The 22,360-nt window shown below is 48.0% G+C and overlaps 1 protein-coding gene across 3 annotated transcripts in view; it reads right to left on the bottom strand.

Annotated features, from left to right (window-relative positions):
- LOC119896009 (integrin alpha-3-like) overlaps nucleotides 1–22,360 on the bottom strand; it is a 48,753-nt gene that overhangs the window by 23,623 nt on the left and 2,770 nt on the right. The window contains exons 3-28 of one of the 3 annotated variants that reach the window (XM_038709474.1): nucleotides 16,621–16,748; nucleotides 15,907–15,992; nucleotides 15,643–15,779; nucleotides 15,464–15,570; nucleotides 15,279–15,371; nucleotides 13,190–13,249; nucleotides 12,947–13,100; nucleotides 12,093–12,286; nucleotides 11,927–12,015; nucleotides 11,714–11,847; nucleotides 11,538–11,615; nucleotides 11,389–11,456; nucleotides 8,801–8,940; nucleotides 7,306–7,449; nucleotides 6,498–6,595; nucleotides 5,653–5,821; nucleotides 4,862–4,948; nucleotides 4,650–4,729; nucleotides 4,487–4,564; nucleotides 4,299–4,401; nucleotides 4,052–4,228; nucleotides 2,127–2,264; nucleotides 1,434–1,544; nucleotides 1,118–1,216; nucleotides 904–1,029; nucleotides 621–763 (exon numbers count right to left, since the gene is read on the bottom strand). In XM_038709474.1, the coding sequence (XP_038565402.1) occupies nucleotides 653–763; nucleotides 904–1,029; nucleotides 1,118–1,216; nucleotides 1,434–1,544; nucleotides 2,127–2,264; nucleotides 4,052–4,228; nucleotides 4,299–4,401; nucleotides 4,487–4,564; nucleotides 4,650–4,729; nucleotides 4,862–4,948; nucleotides 5,653–5,821; nucleotides 6,498–6,595; nucleotides 7,306–7,449; nucleotides 8,801–8,940; nucleotides 11,389–11,456; nucleotides 11,538–11,615; nucleotides 11,714–11,847; nucleotides 11,927–12,015; nucleotides 12,093–12,286; nucleotides 12,947–13,100; nucleotides 13,190–13,249; nucleotides 15,279–15,371; nucleotides 15,464–15,570; nucleotides 15,643–15,779; nucleotides 15,907–15,992; nucleotides 16,621–16,748 (2,989 nt within the window). In that variant the 3' untranslated portion in view covers nucleotides 621–652. Of the gene's footprint in view, nucleotides 1–620; nucleotides 764–903; nucleotides 1,030–1,117; nucleotides 1,217–1,433; nucleotides 1,545–2,126; nucleotides 2,265–3,272; nucleotides 3,579–4,051; nucleotides 4,229–4,298; nucleotides 4,402–4,486; nucleotides 4,565–4,649; nucleotides 4,730–4,861; nucleotides 4,949–5,652; nucleotides 5,822–6,497; nucleotides 6,596–7,305; nucleotides 7,450–8,800; nucleotides 8,941–11,388; nucleotides 11,457–11,537; nucleotides 11,616–11,713; nucleotides 11,848–11,926; nucleotides 12,016–12,092; nucleotides 12,287–12,946; nucleotides 13,101–13,189; nucleotides 13,250–15,278; nucleotides 15,372–15,463; nucleotides 15,571–15,642; nucleotides 15,780–15,906; nucleotides 16,509–16,620; nucleotides 16,749–22,360 lie in introns of those variants that run through there. The other 2 variants (XM_038709483.1, XM_038709491.1) reach the window with 2 other exon arrangements.

Raw genomic sequence — 22,360 nt, 5'->3', positions numbered from 1 at the left:
TTATTATAATCTTTAACATTAGGATTGTTATCATTAACACTACTATAAATATCTGTACCATTTTTCATTTAGTCTATAGCAACATCACCTTTACTGTCTGTACCTCTGTGTGGATATTGTGTAGGCTGCCTCCCTCCCCTCTCTCTCCTTCCATCCCTCTCTCTGTTCCTCTCTTGCCCTCTCTCTCTCCCCCTCTCTCTCTCTCCCCTTCCACCTCCCCCCTCTCTCTCTCTCTCCCTCTCCCTCCCTCCCCTCTCTCTCTCCCTCTCCCTCTCCCTCCCTCCCCTCTCTCTCTCCCTCTCCCTCCCTCCCCCTCTCTCTCTATCTCTCTTTCTCTCTCTCTCTCCTTCACCCCAACCGGTGGAGGCAGATGGCCGCCCACCCTGAGCCATGGTTCTGCTCGAGGTTTCTGCCTCTTAAAGGAAGTTTTTCCTTGCCTCTGTCTCCTAGTGCTGCTCTTGGTGGGAACTGTTGGGCTTCTGTAAATATCATCACAGAGTACGGTCTAGACCTGCTCTTTATGAAAAGCGCTGTGAGATAACTGTTGTTGTGATTTGGCGCTATATAAATAAAATTGAATTGAATCAGTCAGTAACAGTCAGTAAAGAGCTGGTCCTTACAGCAGGGCTCTCTGGCAGCAGCCTGCCCAGACTCAGATCTCCTCTTCCAGCCTCTCGTGCTCAGACGGCTGGCTCTTCATGTGGGCTTTCTGGGTCTTGGCCTCGTACAGCTCTCTGGTGCTGGCTCTCCTGAAGAAGCCACACTGAACAGCAGGGGGCAACACAACGGCACTTTACCAAGCAGGAGGTGATGGTGGCTTTATGAACATTTTCATGGTGAACACAAAACTAATCCCACATCCAGGGGTGGGACAGAAGGGTTCAGGTCTCTGCACATGTTTACCTTCCAGAGCAGCAGGCAGATCAGAGCCAGCAGGGACACTCCAGCCAGGACAGACACCACAATGATCCACAGGGGGGCACTGGACTCCTCCTGCTGCCCCAGGTCCGGATAAACGTGGACCTCAATCTGAGAGGAAGACCACAGTGACTGGTCATCATGTTGTATCTGTAATGAGCACTGCTGCCTGTAGGGGGTGCTAGCAGCAGCTCAGTACCTCTGTGCCGTGAGACTCCATGTGGATGGTGGGTTTGTTGGTCTGCAGTTTCAGAGTCACCCGGCCTCGAACCAGCACATTCCTCGCATCGCTGTAGTCCTGAAACACATACAGGAAGGTCTGAGTGTAAGAAGTGAGACAACTGAGCCTGTCTGCAGGCAGCAGGCGGCCCACGGCGGGTTTAAAGGTCCACAGCTGCTGCTGGATCTGAACCAGACAGGACGTGTGCCAAACAAACAAAAGGAGAAGCTAAAAGAGGCTAAAGACGTAGACAGTCCCTTAAAGATCAGTTAAAATGTGATGAAAGTGTCTGTACCTCGATCATGGTGGAGTTCCACAGTCTGGCTCTGACTGTCAGAGTCGCCGAGTTGTTCATGTTGACCAGCGGGCAGACGAACGTCACACATTTAGCCCCGTTGCCACAGCCCTGCACACAAACATACAAACCTTTCTACCAGTGACTATCCAACTCTTTCACATCAGGGACCCCAAAGCTGACACAAATGAAACCGTGGACCCCCTTATGATGGGAGTTCTGCTGTTAATACAGAATGTGGCTGAAACCAAAGACCTAGTCATACTTCCTGTCATTGTTTTTTGAGAACCACTGCACCACCGAGGATGTCCATTCCCCAGCCTCTAACCCCAAACGAAATAATATACGTTTAAGCCTGACCCTTAAAGCAACAACCCAACTTTAATCCATAAATCAAATGCTCCGACACACACACGGAAACAACCTGTGGCTGCAGGACAGGAAATAGAACAGCCAGTGTGAAATGATGTGAATCACTTGGGTACTTTTGTTAATCTGTCTCTTGCTGGGTGTTAATTCTTTAAAGAGGTCCGACAACATCCAGTCCTTATTATACAAGAAGGACAAAGACAGACACTTCCCACAGACCGTTTGTAATGATGAGTTTGTTTACACGTCAGAGCGCCCCCTGTGGGGGGCTGCAGTACTGCACCACTAATAGAAGCCGGGTTAAAGGAATGAGTGTGTTTGTACCAGAGTGTAGGACTTCTTCTTCTGTCCCTGCAGGTGGTGGACAGGTAGAGCTTTTTCAGTCTGCTCCTCCTTCTTCTCCTTTACCTGCTCCTCCTCCAGACTCCTCTTCTTCTTCTCCTTCCCCTCCTCCTTTGACAGCTGAGCATACAGGAAGGGAAAGTCATCAACAACCGAAAAGTCGGTCAGGAAAGATGGTTTATAAAGACATGAGGAGCTCTCTGCTGGGACAGACTGGGACATCAGGACAAAAGCCATTCTGAAAGCAGTCTTCTCCTGTTGGAGTTGGTTTAATTACACCATCTACATGATCTCTGTTTGCAGGAAGGTTTGTGGATATTAATATACATTAGAGCTGAACGATTAATCGTTTTCAAATCAAAATTGAGATTTATATACATATATGTAAATCGCAATTTCAATAAAATATATATATATATAACCCTTATTACCATGGTTTCCAGAGAGTTAAGATAGGATTTGCTGGTTAGTAGATTTCTATAATACAGCCAGTGGAAATAAATATTAAAGAGATGATATTCTGCTCATTTTCAGGTTCATCATTTTCTTCGGTGGTTGAACCAGAACAGGTTTACATGGTTTAAGAACACCATCTCTTTGTCATACCCTGTGTGATGAACGCTTTGTTTTAGCTACCAAGTGAAGCATCTCACTTCTATAAGATCTTTGCTGCGAGTTGCACGTGAGTAGTACCTGAGTAAAGACTACTAGCAAATCAGAAGCAGGGCGGGTCCTAACAAGCCGATAACCAGGACTGACAAAACGTTTATTTCAACGCAAACGGAGCTGTCTTGAACACGCAGCTGTGTACACAAGCGCACTGCACATTACTGCCTTTTTAATACGACTGTGTTTACGTACTTGTCGTAGCTCATTGGGCATCACCTCTGACACGCCCACCAAATGGGAGAAAATGTACCTCAAAGCCCGTTGTGCAGTGTTGCAAAATGTTTCAAGGAAACACATCATTTATTCTGAAAACATTGCAAACTGGTGCAGATCATTTTGACTCAAGGCTTCGGTTCAGCTATACATGTTCCTAAACCAGCTTCAGAACCTAGGCATTTATTTTTCATAAGGTTTTAATTGAGCTCTGTCTCTACATCACAGCTGTATGTCCTGTATGTAGGGGCTCTAACGCTGGGTAGGGAGGGTGGGCTGAGCGGAGGCAGCGTGTGCACTGTGTAGGCAGGTCGATTTATTGTCACAATATAACAGGTTACAGAGTGAGACAGAAACAAACTATATTTCTCCACCAGTGTTTTTGAGGGCGTGCCACACTAGCCGCTACGCGAGCATCATGCTGCGTGTTACAGAGTGATGCAGAGAGGTTGCTGACGTAAAGGCTGGACCACAATCCAGCGGGGTTCAGTTCAGGAGCAGAGGTTTCTGTGGAAGAGGGGAACTCCCTTTGGGCTTTTTCACTTTGCAAACCTATTACGTGCACAAAAAAACAGAAAACTCAATAAAGGGGAAAAGGCAAAAAGCAGAATATGACCTAACTAACAACAACACAATAAAACAACTGAAATGTAAAAAACAACCTGTCCATCATGTTGACTGGTTAGGTGGTAATGTTTTGATAATTTCAGTCTCGTATGTAAACAAAACCTGCTTGTAGATACTCGCACTGTCCCTAATGATAAAGACCTTTCCCCTGAATTAGATTAGAAATAGATTTTAGGAGCAGGGATGTAGATTATTGAAGGTTTACAGTTAATTCTAAACCAGCAGGCAGCTCTGTGCACCTCCTCTGAAAAAGAAGACTTTATTCTGAGAGGCAAACAAGAAATAGACGAGTAAAAGGCGCTTCAGATTCTGATTGGACCGGCCTTTATTCTGAAATGTTCCAGCTCAGGACTTTTATTTTGAAAGGAGTACTGTGAGGCAGATGTTGACATAGTTACCCTGAGTTTGAGGGGGTTGATGATGTCGCGGGGCGGAGCACAGTGAGGCTCTGATGTGCCGTTTACTTGGATCTCTGTGAGGTACAGCAGCCACTTCCCATTGGACACCTCCCTCGGCCAATCAAACTCCACCTCAAGGTTGCCTAGGCGACCCAGTGGCTTCCCGCTGATGTGCACCTATCAGAGAAGGCAGTGGTTAACACCTGGTCTGTTTACACTCCAATAGTCAGACTGATATCAGACACACCTGCAAAGTGAAGAGCAGCAGACTGCCGACATCCGCCGTCTTCACCATGGCCGACTCACCGATCACATGACCACTGAAGGCCACGGGGCCTGGTGGACTGATTCTGTCAGGACACAATCAGCTGAGTGAGGTCATCAGGTCCAAGGTCAGAGGTCAACATTAAAGCTCTTACACTGTGTGTTACTTACAGATGGAGAGAAGTGTGCAGTGAATACTCCACCAACATGGAGACAGAGACAGGAGAAAGGTCTGACTGCTCACTGAGCCTGAAGACACAGAGACACAACTCAGTACCTGTCCAGGAAAACACACTCAGACAGGTGTGTGTGTGTGTGTGTGTGTGTGTCCTACGTGGACAACTGCAGCTGAGACTGAATCTCTCTGGTGTCTAAACTGATCTCATCCGGCTGAAATATGATCAACACCTGAACCTGAAATACAGGAAGAGACGGATGATCAGGTAGAGTCTCAGCAGGAATACTGCAGTACAGGCAGGAATACAGAAGATAGTACTAGCAGTACTGCAGCAGCAGCAATACTAGACTGTCAGGAATGTTCTGTACCTTCTGGTTGCTTTTGAATGGGTTCCCCAGCTGACACTGAAGAACGGCATTCACAACAGAACACTCCACCTTCGCCTGGATGTCACCCTGAAACATAAACAAACACAGTACTGACTGTAGGACTAACTGGTCCAAGTCCCAGCTCTGAAGTCCATCAGGCAAGTCCTTTAGGGTAAGTCTGAAGTCAAGGACAAGCAAAAGGGAGGAGCCCAGAATCGAACCGCCAATCTCGTGTCAAGAACCAACTAAAGCCCAAGGTCTGGAAAGTCCAAGTTAAGTCTCAAGTCAAGCTCTTTATACCAAGTCCAAGTTGAGCATCAAGTCAAATCCCAGGTGCTTTAGGGCAAATAGAAATAAAGTCTGAAGTCAGTTAGGTAAGCTCTCTAGTCAAGTAGTCACATCCTTTAGCGTAAATCAAAAGGCGAAGGCAAATCTCAAGTCAAATGCCAAGTCTTTTAAGTAAAGTCTAAATAAAGTCACAGGTAAGTCTTTTAGTCCAGCTTCAAGTCAAGTTTAAATCTTACTGGGGCACGTCCAAGTGAACTCTCATAGTCCAGTTCTTTCAGCTGGTCCAAGTCAAGTTTTCACAAGCAAATTGCAAGTCTTTCCAAACTGTAACATGGTAATGGAGTCTCAGTCCACTACTCTTCTCTACCTACATGCTGAGTAACTTAATTCACAGCTTCAGCTTAAATATACACTCATATGCAGATGATACTCTGCTCTGCATCAACTTTGTCTAGTTCCCCACCTGCTAAAAGCTGGATGACAAAGAGCTTTAGTTTCACTACCTTTGTTCGGACTCCGGAGTATATGAGTGATGGTGGGATGCTAACGTTCAAAACAGCGTTGTGTGCATCTTCTGCTTGTCGGCCTGGTGACGGTGTGTTGCTGACGTTAACCTCCAGAAACAATCGGTTAACGCCGCCTTTGTAGTAAAAAAACTGACTGTCCTTCTTCCTGGAAACACAGAAACACACAAATCACAACATGACAGCATCAGTTTGAGGTTGGTTGGGACTCAGGAGGTAGAGCGGGTTGGCCGTTAATCGGAAGGTTGGCGGTTCAATCCCTGGCTCCCCCTGGTTGCATGTCAAAGTGTCCTTGGGCAAGATACTGAACCCCGAACTGTCCCAGTGTATGAATGTGTGTGAATATTTCCGTTTGAGCATTTAGGCTCAGTGTATGAATGTGTATGACTGGTGAATGCAGATGTATTGTAAAAAGCGCTTTGAGTGGTCGAAAAGACTAGAAATGCAGAGCATTTGCATGGAGCATTTGCATGTATGGAGCATTTACATCCTTCAGGTCAAGGTTGTGTCAACTCCCAGCAAATCTAGGTCATAAGTTCTTCAAGGACGGTTCGATCAAGTCAAGTATTAGTCCCGAATCCCCTAAGGGATTAGTCGAAGTTAACCATCAGACCATTCAGGGTTGTAAGGGAAGTCTCAAGTCAGTAACTACATTTCTTTTGTTTATTCCTTTGAAAATGCTGGAAGAAGGAACACTGTGCAGATGTACTAATAAAATGTTTGATATGATCAGTCGTTACCTGAGCTGCTGTGTGTTGAACCCACAAAAGCACAAAGACAGAAAAGCACAAGACCCACAGTCTGATATGGAGGAGTTCACTCACATGGGGAAGGGATTCTGGTTCTCATCTGTGAACTGGGCCGTCATCTGCAGGTTACTATGGCAACGGTTATCAGAACCACAGGCCTTCTGGATGTGGATCTGATAGATACAGAAATTCTAGATAAGTGAAGGAACGTTCAAACAGTGAGTAAGTTCAAGAGTTTTCCGTGGGTTCTGTTAGTTTTTGATCTTGTTTGGACAACCTGGGTTCTGACTTTGGTTCGGCACAGATCTGTGGTGGGTGACGTAAGTTTCCTAAGAGGTAAGAAGTTGTGAGGTACAGGTAACTTATGGACCCAGTGACAGAACGACCTTGGCCTGTCTCAGGTAATAGTTTATTCTGGGTAGATTAGCTGAGCCGCTGCCTAGACAACCAAGGACAGATGATCCATTCTCTGTCTGGTAGACTTCCCAAGGCCAGTAAACAGTTAAATACTGGTTTTGGCCCTTACTCTGTACTGCTGTTGCCGTTCTCTCCTCAGCTGAGCTGAGATATTACTGTACGACATCCTGAGATTACTGGGACCTTCACGAACAAATTACCCCCATTCTGGCCTCGCTCCACTGGCTCCCTGTACATTTTAGAATACATTTTAGGCTTTTAATGTTTGTTTTTAAGTCACTTAATGGGTTGGCACCTCAGTACATCTCTGAGCTCCTGCACACTTACACCCCACCAAGGTCATTGAGGTCTGCTGATCAGCTGCGGCTGAATGTGCCCAGGACCAGGCTGAAGACCAGGGGCGATCGCTGGTTTCTATTGGGTTTTGTGGGTTCTGAACAGTTCTGTAGTTTCTGTGAGTTCTGACCTGGGTTCTAATGGGTCGAGGGGTCTGGCTCAGCACGGGAAATCGTTTCAGGTCCTGGACAGTGTTTCTTTTCTTGGGAAGCTTCTCATACAAAGAGACGTTTAGGGAGAATACCAAAGGTTCCACTTTGTCTCGGATCGAACTCTGCAGAACATAAAACACAGAACAGAACTTCGTCAACACTTTTCTTTGTCTTCAACGAAGAACTTTTGATCCTCTGAGGACAGATGACTCCAGAGTGTCCTTGAACGCACCAACAGTGGTACTTTTCAGATGAGTCTGCTGGACACATGATGATGAGTTCTCTTTAACAGAACATGCATGTGACTAAACACACCGACTGTGAAGGATCAAGTCCCTACAAGCTGTTGGAAAGAAACCAGGCCGAAAGTAGAGACATGATTTAAAGATTGACCAGCAGGAATGTGAACAAACAGGATTTATAGTTAATGGACTACAAACAGCAGCGTGGGGTTGGTGTGGGTCATCACTCAACATCGTCCTGAACTGAATCAAAACAGAACAACAGAGAAAATGTGGGCAGAAACACAAACATGCTGATAAGAACTACATGACAGATCAAGCCCGGCACATCGTGTACTTGTCCTCAACACTTCTACCTGCATGTGGACCAGCTGAGAACTCAACAACTCTTTAAAGGAGCAGTCTGGGAAACAAGCTGGGTACTAAAAAGGGCTTTTTCAGATGCTTCTTGTTGCAGCATCTTGAACAGAAAGGTTCAGTTTTTCCTCTGGACCCTGGTGAAGAAGCAGGATGTGAAGTCTGTCAGCAGCAGACTGATTAAAGGTCAGAAGAATCAGCCGGTCTTATCTCACACAGCAGAACTTCCTTTAATTAAACGGCAAAATATCTGAAACTCTGCTGAAACCTTTGCATCAAGTTCCAAATGTCAGATATTTCCCCTCAAATCAAACACATCATTGAGAGTCACGCCACGAACGTGTTCATGAGGGCACGTCTTCACGTTATACCCAATTTCTACAGCTGATTTTAGGTCCCTCTTTAAGGCCTTGCACCTTCACACCTAGCTGAGCTAATTACAGCACAAACACCAGCACGCCCTCTTCGTCTCTCCATGCTGGTCTCCTGGTCAATCGTTCGTTTAATAAAAAATCAGCTGGCTACAGAGCTGTGGCAGACCGTGCTCCCTGTGTATGGAGTGACCTTCCATTATATGCTGGGGCAGCGTGAGTCATGACTGGAAATCTGTCGTCACGTCACTACAGCTTCTCCTAGAATTGGTGTCGGGTCCTTTTAACGTCCTCTTAATCAGAAGATTTTAAATACAGCTGTTTATCTCATCATTATGTTCTTGCTGTTTTACCCCGTGTTTTACGTTTTGACTAGCCTGAACTCCATCCTGGGTATTCCTTGGAAAGTGTATTGGTACCATGCTGCATGGTCGCCGCCATCAGGACAGATGTGGCTGTGATGAACCTGCAGCCTGCAGGGGGCGCTCACACGGCACACTCACCAGCAGTCCGACTCTCAGGGTTTCACACTGCTTTTTTGGCATCGACAGGTAACCAGAGAAGACGCTCTGCCCGTTGTCACGGAAACGGAGGCGGGATTTGAGGAGGCGGGACTCGTCGGCGGTCACCGTGTAGTGGACGGCTGCGAGACAGACAGACAGTCAGAGGACAAACCAGATCACCAACAGACTGTAAATATTTTCAAGCATGAAACATCACAAACATCAGAACCGTGTAGAAATACAGACTTCATGTCTGATAACTGGTCTGGTTTACTCTGGTCACATGATGATAAACCGTGACACAAACTGAGCTGCCTTGTTGTCATGTTTATATTTTCTCTTCTGATGGATATTTTAAAGTAAACACAGAGTAAACTACGTCATTCATTTATCACTGTTTCTCTCCTTAAATGTTTTTATTCACCTTTTGTAGTAGCAGTACCTTCTTCACTTTGTTGTACTGCAGTATCTATCTGCTGTGTTTATCATGTATGTGTACTTTTGTTCTGTGTTCAGTCCCGTGGCCAGCCAATCAGATCCATCTAGGGCTCCCCTCCACTCCGCACCAGATCGTAGACTAAAGTTACTGGACCCCCTCTGGGCACACTGGATTCTCCCGGGCTTCACCCTGATCCCCATGACCTGCTGGATTCCCCTGAACCCCCCCTGAACCGGCCTTAGCATTTTCCTGTAATCTGTTAAGTAAACATTTTTCCTCTGAACCAAATTCCTGAATCTGAATCTGAGTCCAGACTTCCTGAGTCAGTCTCTGCCGTAAACATGAAGCATTGTCCGCTTCGTCGGTCACTTACTTTGTTATTTAGAAAAGAAGATTTTTATTTTTAATCACGTCTGTTTTCAAACGTGCAGGAAGGGAAACACCACCGCTGATAATAATCATTAATATTCATAAATGAGCCGACGCTGCTGACTTCAATTACACTTCATCTGTGTGTGTGTGTGTGAGGAGGGGTGGTGTCATAGCAACAGTGTGACCTCGTCTCTGATTGGTCAAATTAACAAGACACAGCCAGAACACACACTCGTGCACACACACACAGCGCCCTGAGGAATACTGAGTGTGTTTCTCAGATGTAATAATATCAGTTTCTGTAATGTGATTTATCATCCAGAGAAACACACAGACCACAAGGACACGAGGACACGAGGACACGAGGACACCAGATGATGTCATCTGGTGTGTGCGTTTGTCTGAATGTCAGTGTGTGTGTGTCACTTTGTTGATTAACAGCAGGCGCTAATTGACAGCTTCATCCTGCCAATCAATCAGGCTGGTTAATTAACAGGATGGACACACACACACACACACACACACACACACACACACACACACACACACACACACAGGAAGCTGGTTGATTATTGGTCATTAGTCCTGACTATAAACAGACTCGTTAGCATCGTGTCCTCATAAACACACCATCTGTCCGGTTAGCCACAGAAGCTAACGCAGCGGCTTCAGGCCGGATGCACAGACTCTTTGGAAACCTGCAGCAGGCTGCTGATCTATGAACACGAGGTGCTGACTGTAAAGCTGTGACGGGCTGATCAACACTGTGTGGTGAACAGGGTGAACGTGGTGAACATTGTGAACAGGGTGAACAAGGTGAACGTGGGTGAACAGGGTGAACAGGGTGAACGTGGGTGAACGTGGGTGAACAGGGTGAACAGGGTGAACGTGGGTGAACGTGGGTGAACGTGGGTGAACGTGGGTGAACAGGGTGAACGTGGGTGAACGTGGGTGAACGTGGGTGAACGTGGGTGAACAGGGTGAACGTGGGTGAACGTGGGTGAACGTGGGTGAACAGGGTGAACGTGGGTGAACGTGGGTGAACGTGGGTGAACGTGGGTGAACAGGGTGAACAAGGTGAATGTGGGTGAACGTGGTGAACATTGTGAACAGGGTGAACAAGGTGAATGTGGGTGAACATTATGAACGTGGTGAACATTGTGAACAGGGTAAACGTGGAGAACAGGGTGAACATTATGAACGTGGTGAACAGGAACAGGGTGAACGTGGTGAACAGGGTGAACGTGGAGAACAGGGTGAACAGGGTGAACATTATGAACGTGGTGAACAGGAACAGGGTGAACATGGTGAACATTGTGAACAGGGTGAACAAGGTGAACGTGGTGAACAGAGTGAACATTGTGAACGTGGAGAACAGGGTGAACATTATGAACGTGGTGAACAGGAACAGGGTGAACGTGGTGAACAGGGTGAACGTGGAGAACAGGGTGAACATTGTGAACGTGGAGAACAGGGTGAACATTATGAACGTGGTGAACAGGAACAGGGTGAACGTGGTGAACAGGGTGAACGTGGAGAACAGGGTGAACATTGTGAACGTGGTGAACAGGAACAGGGTGAACATGGTGAACAGGGTGAACATTGTGAACGTGGTGAACAGGAACAGGGTGAACATGGTGAACAGGGTGAACAGGGTGAACGTGGTGAACAGGAACAGGGTGAACGTGGTGAACGTGGTGAACATTGTGAACAGGGTGAACGTGGGTGAACAGGGTGAACGTTGTGATTGGCTGGGTCAGTTCAGCTGCTCACTCACTGATGTTGTCTCTGTCGCTCTTCTCTCCGGTGCTGAAGATGTAGGAGAAACACACCTCCACCTGAATACTGACACACACAGAGAGTCAGGGGTTAGCTGTCAGCATGTTAGCTGTTAGCGTGTTAGTGTGTCACAAGTTTCAGTCTCACCAGAAGTCACAGCTGTTCGGGTCGGCGACATCCGGAGAAACTCTGAGGGTTTTATTGAGGTGAATGACTGGCCGAGTTCTGAGGAGTCAACCAATCAACAATCAACACATTATCAACAACAGAACTGAGCAGCAGCCTCACAGATCAGTGAGGCAGGAACACATCAGTTTGGGTACCTGAGCAGAACCACGGTGTCGTCCAGAGAGCCGACCAGCAGGTCTGGGTATTTGTTCCCGTCAACATCCACAGCTCCAGACAGAGAGTACCCGAAGGTCCTGAACCCAGGAGAGACCCTGCTGCCCCGGATCACCTGCAGAGAGTCAAAGGGGGGTTACAGGTGTGGTCTGCACACCGACCGGTACCATGAAGAGGTGTGTTTACTGTGAGACCTGGCTCGGTTCTGTAGAGACCCCCTCGCTGCTCCCGCTCCAGATCATCACACTTCCTGTTTCATGGAAAGGAGCACCGACTGCAAAGTCTGAAACACGAAACTCATGTCAGAATCGTCTTCTGCACTTTCTTCAGATGTTAAAATGTGTTTCTCAGCGTCCTCACCCTGGAAGCCGTCCTGGTTCAGGTCTCCAGTGGCAGCAACAGACATACCGAAGGCCGACCCCGCCGGTCCTTTCAGCACCACGCTGGGCCGTGGATCAAGCCGACCTCCCGAGTTCATGTAAACGTAAACTGCCCCGCCCGCCTCCTGCTGACGCTGGAAGTAAAAAGGAGCGCCCACCAGCAGGTCGGTCCACCTGCAGGAGGAAAGAAATCCAGAGGTCTTCAAATGCACCGCAAAATGAGATTTCGGAAGAAGATCTCAGAGGTGGTCTGACCGAGGGACTGGATCAAGCGCTGAGTCTTATATGAACCTGGGTTAAATTTGGTCAACATGAGGACAGCTCTGATCCTGCTGCAAGTTGTTTCAAGTCTTTCCAACCTGTCACGTTCAAAGACAAAAGCACCCTCAGAGCAACGGGTCTTACCCTGGGTAATGTTTGGTCAGCGTGACACTGGGAGTAAAACGTATTCTAATAACATTGAATGTTATAAACAACAATGAGACATTAAATAGGACAGTTATGAAACATGAGGACGGTAGCTTCCTGTGATTGGTCTAAAGGAACCGCTCCAGAGTTCACTTGGTCCGAGACTCCGCATTGAGGTGAACCAGAGAGGGGTTGCTTGATCTGCACCAGAGTTTGAGCCCGGCATTCACACCGACCCAAAGGAGCAGCACTGGGGGGGTTAATGCTGCAGGGTCCGGTCCAGCTGGAGTAAAGAAGACTGGTGTGAACCGGTCCTGGGAATCCTGGAACTAGACTGTGTCTGAAGTGTCTTCATGTTCGGCGAGTCTTCATTCCTTCATGCTGGAACACAAAACAGGACGTGACCTCGTGTAAGTCCTTCCTTACCCGTCATTGTTGAGGTCGGTGGTTGCCACGGCGTTCCCGAAGTACGAGCCTGTCTGCTCGCCGCGCAGCGTCTGCTGAATATGCAGTTTATCAGATAGCTTCGCCGCCAGCAGCACAGAGCCACGGGCGTCTTCCTTACTGTCCTTTGGAGCTCCTGGTCACCAACACAGCAATCAACTGATCAATACATGAGTCCAATCACTCCTGCACCACTTCACACAGAGAGGAAGGAAGAGGACTCACCGGTTATTATGGTTTCCTTATCCTGAGAGAGGAGACGGCGAGCCTGAGTCACCGAATATCCTGCATGGGCAGAGAGATACAACCGTTAACAGTGGCTGAGTCAGCTGTTAGCAGTTAGCATGGTGGTACTGAAGTTTCTAGGCTGATTTCAGGCATCAGGGATCGGGCAACCCATCCCAACTTCGTCTAGACGAAGCGTCCATATGTAACGAGTTGGGATGGGTTGCGTTTGAAGACCTCCGAATTTTTGCGCGCGTAGGGCTCCATGGTCAAGTTAGCAAGAATATAAATATGCAATGCCGGTTAGACATTCAAAATAAAACTAGAGGGTAACTTTGTGTGGTTACGTTTAAGCAACCAAACTCCCCGGTCAGGTTTAGGGATAATTATGTGCCTTGAATCATGAAACATTCCTAAAAGGAATCAGTGCTGGCTTTTTTATTTCCGAGGTGAAAGGAATCCCGGCCTCCTGGTGTCACTCTGACTTTCCTGTTATTGATAGCACAACTTTTAGAGTTGAACTCATGTTCATTGGTATCGGACACCGGAAGACGTGACAAAGCTCTGGGAATGAGAACGGGCCTGAGTTTTGTGTGAGTCCGCCTGTTTCCTGTTTTATTTTGAAGTTTGTCGATGTGTTATATCTAATTCCCCTGAGGTGTCTCACCTGTTCCGTCCCTGCCTGGTCTGTATTTAAAGTCGCCATTTCCTTTTGGTCTTTGCTGGATTGTGCAATGGAAATAAAAACCTTAAAAGACATCTGGATTGGAATCTTTATTTCAGAAGACTCACTAAAGGACATATTTCCGTTACAATTGTCTTTCGTCAGTCATGTCGTGTCTCACTTGTGTTCCTGGTCTCAGCCTGCACCCCGCCTGATTTTCACCCTCCTGTCTTCTATTTGTTCTGTCTGTCCTCAGCCTGTGGATCATCTGGCCTCGGACATCTCTTTGTTTGGGAATGCACCACATCCACCACCATTACTGTCAACACAGGAACCCCCCAAGGCTGCGTCCTGAGCCCCTTTCTCTACACTTTGTACACCAATGACTGCAATAGCCCTTCTCCCATTACAAAATACTTCAAATACTCTGATGACACAGCCATACTCGCCCTCCTCTCTGACACAGAATCAGTTGCAGCATATCACCAATCCAATGCCCACTTCACAAAATGGTATAAGGACAGTCACCTCCTCTTCAACGTCACCAAGACAAAGGAACTCATCCTGGACACACGCCGTAAACCCTCCACCCCTCACTGCCCCGTCTCCATAAACAGCCAGCAAGTAGAAATTGTTGACAGCTTCAGGTACCTCAGCATCACTATGGACAATAAACTGAGTTTTGATCACCACATCACAGACATCCACAAACACTGTCAACAAAGACTATGTCTTTCGTAAGCTCAGGACTCTATCAGTCAAACCACACCTACTGCTTGTCCTTTACCAGAGTATCCTTGAACCTGTCCTCTTGTACTTCACCATGCTCTCTCTCATTAATAAGAACAAGCTTCTTAAAATCACTAACACCTCCTCCAAAATAATAGGTCTTCCCACTCCCAACCTGCCAGCCCTCATTAATACCGCCACTGCTCGAAGACCAACTACCATAGTACAAAACCCCAGCCACCCTCTCAACTCATGCTTCACCCTTCTCCCATCTGGCCGTAGATACAGACAGCTGCTCTACAAAAAGGCACGCTTCAGAAAATTGTTTTGTACCCTGCTCTATAAGAGCACTCACAGTCAAGTTAATAATGTCTCTTTTGTGTTATGTGTAGATATGTGTATATTGTCCATATATGTGTGTACTATGCATAGTTTGTGTGTAGAATTCATATTGAAGGTGCTCTTTGTACAGACTGTGAAAACAAATTTCCTCCACTGAGGACAATACAGAATGAATCTGAATCTGTTGGTCTGCACACCTGGTGTCGTTTAAATAATGAGTAAATATCAGCCCCCTGAGTCTCATTTCCTGCAGTCTGGGTCCTCCTGAGCACACGGCACCTCAGACGCCACCATCAGGAAGTGAAGTCACGCTGAATGATCAGGTGTTTCATGGGTTCACGTTTAAAGGCTCACCTATGTAAATGTTCCTGGTTCCCAGGTTGGGGAAGGAGCTCCTCTCGGTGTCAAATTCCATAGTTGGATTCATCCAGGAGACGTGGACGTTACCTGCAGCACACACACATCAAATACACACAGTTTTCAGGAGCTGGGTTCTGATTGGACAGAGAGCAGCGAGTGACGGACAGCGCAGAGCTCACCTTGCCAATCGAAGCTTCCAGGTGAGCCGACGATGACCTCCGTCTGAGTGATGGCGGCAGAAATCCCCATGGTGCACATGGACTCACCGCTGACATCATTCAGGTGACTGCACACACAGAAGCACAGGCTCACTGACAGGAAGTGCCAGGTGTCACGTGACCTTTGCCGTGTGACCTACCTGCAGGGCTGGTCGGGGTTCTGCCAGTGCATGTCTGCGTCGTCGTACTGCAGGTCGTTTCCACGGATATAACACCGGCCAATCATGTGTCTGAGCTTAGACTCGCCGTAGAGTTTGGCGAATCGATGACCACACGCCTGGAGACGGTCAGTTGTTAGTTAGCAAAGAACGTGTAGAAGAGAGAGTTCAACACACAGGAGCTGCAGCCAGGTGCAGTCTGACAAACATAAGGTGCTCTATCAGCCAATGGGAACAGAGACTCACCAGGACCCTCCCCCCGGGTCGGCCCTGACTGGCTACTGAGACGCCGAGCCACATGTCCTCAGCCAGGTCCTCCGTCGGGTTCAGATCTGAAACAGGACAGGACGGGAGAGTGACTCGCCACAGGCTGCTCTTTCCTTTGTTTGTACAGTGTGACGTTAAAATGAACTCCTCTGATTGGCCCTTTGCGTGGTTATAGCTGATTACCCGCTCAGGACAAATCTTTATCATGTCTGAGTGTGTGTGTGTGTGTTCAGGAGGCAGATAAAAGCTCTCAGGGGACAGCAGCTGTCACGTCTCACTGAGGGATGGACTACCCATAATGCACCAGGGGAGAGATAACAGGACTGAGTGAGGAGACAAACAGAAACCAGACATTTAAAGCCACAGCAGCCCGGTTCTGCCTCACAGAACCAGAACTCGTCCAGAAGGTTCTGCTGCAAACCGATGAAGGACAAACAGACACTGGAGCCGGCTGTGATTGGCTGAAAGGCAGACAGGTAAAGGCGGGGAGTCAGCTGGAGGTCTGATGCACCTTTTCAGAAACTTGCATTCGTCTCCATGGAAACGCCCGAGGTCACGTCTCATCTCGTCAGTCGAACCTCCTGTAACCACACCCCCAGTGATGTCACGGTGTGTGGGAGGTGACGGAGGCGGCTGCTACAGGTGTGTCTCCTCCCGCATAAACACATTCACTTAATTAAAGGTGAGTCTCACCTGAGCCTATGAGCTGCATCCTGCTGCAGTCTGATTGGTAAGCGGTGACTGGGCAGCTGTACACTCCTCCTGTGCGATTGGCTGGAACATTAGGCTCCGCCTTCTCCCTTGGAGCTCCGACCAATAGCCTGTCAGGATGAGACAGGTGGGACAGGTGAGACAGGTGGGACTTCAGGATCCCTCCTAAGCATCCTTGAATTCATCTCAATGACTCGTTGGAGGTCTTGAAGGACGCTTGGGGAATATTCTGTAACTTATTCCAGGACTCCTGGAATGTCCTGGAAAACCCTTGAAGCCCCCCTGAAGCCTCTTAATATATTTGACACACACAACACACACAACACAGGACACACTCACACAACACACACAACACAGGACACACACAGCACAGGACACACACACACAACACACAACACAGGACACACACACACACAACACACAGCACAGGACACACACACAACACACAACACAGGACACACACACACAACACACAGCACAGGACACACACACAACACACAACACAGGACACACACACACAACACACAGCACAGGACACACACAGCATAGGACACACACAGCACAGGACACACACACACAACACACAACACAGGACACACACACACAACACACAGCACAGGACACACACAACACACACAACACAGGACACACACAGCACAGGACACACACACAACACACAACACAGGACACACACACAGCACAGGACACACACAGCACAGGACACACACACACAACACACAACACAGGACACACACACAACACACAACACAGGTCACACACACAACACAGGACACACACACAACACAGGACACACAGCACAGGACACACACACAACACACAACACAGGTCACACACACAACACAGGTCACACACACAACACACAACACAGGTCACACACACAACACAGGACACACACAGCACAGGACACACACACAACACAGGTCACACACACAACACACAACACACACAACACACAACACACAACACAGGTCACACACACAACACAGGACACACACAACACAGGACACACACAACACACAACACACACACACAACACACAGCACAGGACACACACACAACACACAACACAGGTCACACACACAACACACAACACAGGTCACACACACAACACAGGACACACAGCACAGGACACACACACAACACACAGCACAGGACACACACACAACACAGGACACACACAACACAGGTCACACACACAACACACAACACAGGTCACACACACAACACAGGTCACACACACAACACACAACACAGGTCACACACACAACACAGGACACACACAACACACAACACACAACACAGGACACACACAACACAGGTCACACACACAGCACAGGACACACACACAACACACAACACAGGTCACACACACAACACAGGACACACACACAACACACAGCATAGGACACACACAGCACAGGACACACACACAACACACAACACAGGACACACACACAACACAGGACACACACACAACACACAGCACAGGACACACACACACAACACAGCACAGGACACACACACAACACACAGCACAGGACACACACACACACAACACAGGACACACACAGCACAGGACACACACACAACACAGGTCACACACACAACACACAACACAGGTCACACACACAACACACAGCACAGGACACACACACAACACGCAACACAGGTCACACACACAACACAGGAAACACACACAACACAGGACACACACACAGCACAGGACACAGGACACACACACAACACACAGCACAGGACACACACACACAACACAGCACAGGACACACACACAACACACAGCACAGGACACACACACAACACACAACATAGGACACACAGCACAGGACACACACACAACACACAACACAGGACACACACAGCACAGGACACACACACAACACACAACATAGGACACACACAGCACAGGACACACACACACACACACAACACAGGACACACACAGCACAGGACACACACACAACACAGGACACACACAACACACAGCACAGGACACACACAACACAGGACACACACAACACAGGACACACACACACACAACACACAGCACAGGACACAAACACACACACACACAACACACAACACAGGACACACACAGACACAGGACACACACACAACACACACACGACACAGGACACACACACAACTAAGGACACACACACAACAGCTGACTCCGTTACAGTTTTTTTCAGCTGCTAAGACGCGCCGGTCCAAACTGAAGACACACAGTGTGCGTTACCAACACGCATCCTGACCTCCAAAAGTCACTCAAACATGTCACACAAGCCTCAAAATAAACTCTACAACTATTCTCACTCAGAAAGCAAACTCTGTCACTCGTAACACACTGAACTACAAAACAACGGGGAGCGTTACGTGAATTTGATGAACTTTTATCTTCGAAGCGCGTTTCATACAGAAGACAGCTGTTCCCAGTCACTTTGGTACATTTCTCAGATCAGACCTGAAATTATACACACATCATCAGGCCACGTGTGCACAACTTGCTGATGCTTTGACACGTTTATGCAAATGATTAGGGACACTTGTCTGCTGTTTGCTACACTATCACTTGCTGATCACAGTGTATTATACTGGTATACTGTTTTTTTCTGCATCCCGATGACATGCTCTGTCAACAACTTACAGTGCACACAGTAAAAGTGTAACAGTGAATCCTGTCCAGTCCTCTGCAACGTATAACTCGGTACTGTAGAGGCTGATCTACAGAAAAAGTGCAGCCTTGTGCATTTTCAATCATCGTCATCCAAACCTGAGCCATAGTTTACAAATACAAATAGTTTTGCTAATGTTCAGCATGATTCTAGAAATGGTCGAAAACGACAGAATAACATCTTTTCACTTTATTGACGGTCCTATAGTTTATGGAACAAGAATGAATCAGAGATGCCGACATTTCCTTCCATATCCTTTTTTTCTACATCACTGCATTCAGTAACTTGTGAAAGTCCCTGACGTGTCAGTGCTGCAGTTGTTTCCGCAGTAACACTGGTAGCTGAGACACAGTGACCACAGCCTGTAACTGATGCACCAGGTGATGCGGCCTGAAGTGAGTTCAAGCAGCTGTGAATTCATTTACACCAAGCTGTGTGTGTGTGCATGTGTGTGCTGCTATCTTTGTGGGGACATTCAGTTTTAAACTTCGCTGTGAGGACCGTCCTGCTCTATGAGGACTGTCCTCACAGAGCAGTCACTGCTTTCAGGACGGGGCTGCACGAATCTGATCATGTCTCTGATGTGTTTCCTCTTCGATCGCTTCGTTGTCTCCCTGAGCCAATCAGCTTCTTACTTTTCTGTCCTTTCTTCTCTTTTGAGCTGCTTCACTTTTTCATGTCGCCTTTCTCTCTCTCGCACACTCATCACGTGTTACTTAGCCTATGTTCATGTAGTGCACTCACGCTTTCATGTGACAGGGCAACTAGCCAATCAGACATGATCATTAAATTATAACCGTTTCCAGCTCTGACGCCTCTCTCCACGAAATAAACAGAATGATACAAACTCTCTGTGTCATTTTCGATCTGATGTTGTGAGTCAGTATCTTGTGCAGCTGTAGTTCAGGTCAGGAGGGAGTTTAAATCACGATCCTCAGCAAACGTGTGTCTGAGAACGAGGAAACGTGTGTCTGAGTTTCATTTCCTGTGTTCGGTCCTGCACGCACACCTCAGATCAGCCCTCCAGCTGAACACACAGCAGCTGATCCAGGTCTCTGCGTGACCTCTGACCCCTCAGCTCGGGTTCAGGTGTGTTGCCATGGTGATGATGTCGCAGGTCGAAGAAATGAGAAGCAAGAACCCTTCAAGGACCCCTGATGCCTCCTCAAGGGCCCGTAAAACTTTCAATATCGTTATTATTGATCAGTCTAGTTACTGTTCAGCCAATCACAGACAGAGAGACATGTGATTGGCGGGACACTGAGCCAATCAGAGGACACGCTGACCTCCTGACTCCTGAAGTCCCCGAGGAAACTAGATTACTGTGTGTGTGGGGGGGGTCCATTTGCAGCCAATCCAATTACAGAACAAAAGAGATGGTTGTCATGGTAACGGTAGTGATGGACAGCTGGGTGACCTCTGAGTGACCTCTGCACGCCTCCTCTGGGACCTGACGTCATGTGACCTGTCAGCAGCTGCTCAAACCCTGAACAGGTAACTTACATGAGGAGACTCCTAAACCACTTCCTATATAAACTCCTCAAGGACTCCTGGATCTTCTTCAAGGACTCATTGACCCTCCTACATCTTTCTGAATAACCCCTGGACCGTCTTCAAGGCCCCCCTCCTGCTGTACCTCACATTATTAACGCTGCAGGGTATTCACCTGACTCTGTGAATTCCTCCTGTGTAACAGGGTTAAAGACTCTCTCTCCTCCTCTCTAATCCTTCATGTCAACTCCAGCCTGGAAACTGGTTCTAACCTGCCTCTGCAACACGACCCTGAACCGCCTACAAGTGGTCCAAAGTGCTGCACAGCTTCAGAGCCGGCCCTGCACCAGCAGCACCAGGCGGGAGCCTCCGGGTCTGAAGAGCCTTAAACCTGCGTTCTCTCTGACAGCCAGCAGGGGGTGACTCCACTGGGCTGTATAGAAGTCTATGAGAAGATGAGGCCACTTCTCTCTTCAGTAAACACTTTCCTGATGAGTTGATGGTGATCTTCAGCACCTGAGTGGGCCTCTGAACTCGCCGACTGTCTCTCCTGATGCTTCTCCGGTTCACTCACTTTGTCTTTTGTTAAACCTATTCTAAATGTAATCTCTCACAGTGTTTCCCAGCCATCTGCCAGCCAATCAGAGAGCGGCATGTTTGGTGGTTTTGTCAGCTTGTCAGCTGCAGCAGGAAGTCATGATTTCACACATCAGTCAGTTTACAGCAGAACTAAAACCGCAGGGTGTTAACTGAGCCAACGCTCACAGGAAGAGAGACAGACAGGTGGCAGATAGACAGGTGACAGACAGACAGGTGACAGACAGGTGACAGACTGGTGACAGACTGGTGACAGACTGGTGACAGACAGGTGACAGACTGGTGACAGACTGGTGACAGACAGGTGACAGACAGGTGACAGACTGGTGACAGACAGACAGACAGGTGACAGACAGGTGACAGACAGACAGACAGGTGACAGACTGGTGACAGACAGACAGACAGGTGACAGACAGGTGACAGACTGGTGACAGACAGGTGACAGACTGGTGACAGACAGGTGACAGACTGGTGACAGACTGGTGACAGACAGGTGACAGACTGGTGACAGACAGACAGGTGACAGACAGGTGACAGACAGGTGACAGACTGGTGACAGACAGACAGGTGACAGACAGGTGACAGACAGGTGACAGACTGGTGACAGACAGACAGACAGGTGACAGACTGGTGACAGACTGGTGACAGACAGGTGACAGACAGGTGACAGACAGACAGGTGACAGACAGGTGACAGACTGGTGACAGACTGGTGACAGACTGGTGACAGACAGACAGACAGGTGACAGACAGACTGGTGACAGACTGGTGACAGACAGGTGACAGACAGGTGACAGACAGACAGGTGACAGACAGGTGACAGACTGGTGACAGACTGGTGACAGACTGGTGACAGACAGACAGACAGGTGACAGACAGACTGGTGACAGACTGGTGACAGACAGGTGACAGACAGGTGAC

The sequence above is a fragment of the Micropterus salmoides genome, unplaced genomic scaffold, assembly GCF_014851395.1.
Source record: "Micropterus salmoides isolate LMB-PRFRI ecotype aquatic unplaced genomic scaffold, ASM1485139v1 Ms_hic_scaffold_10, whole genome shotgun sequence".
Lineage (NCBI taxonomy): Eukaryota > Metazoa > Chordata > Actinopteri > Centrarchiformes > Centrarchidae > Micropterus > Micropterus salmoides.
Note: the sequence above shows the minus strand (reverse complement) of the source record. Positions and strands in the feature narration are given on the sequence as shown.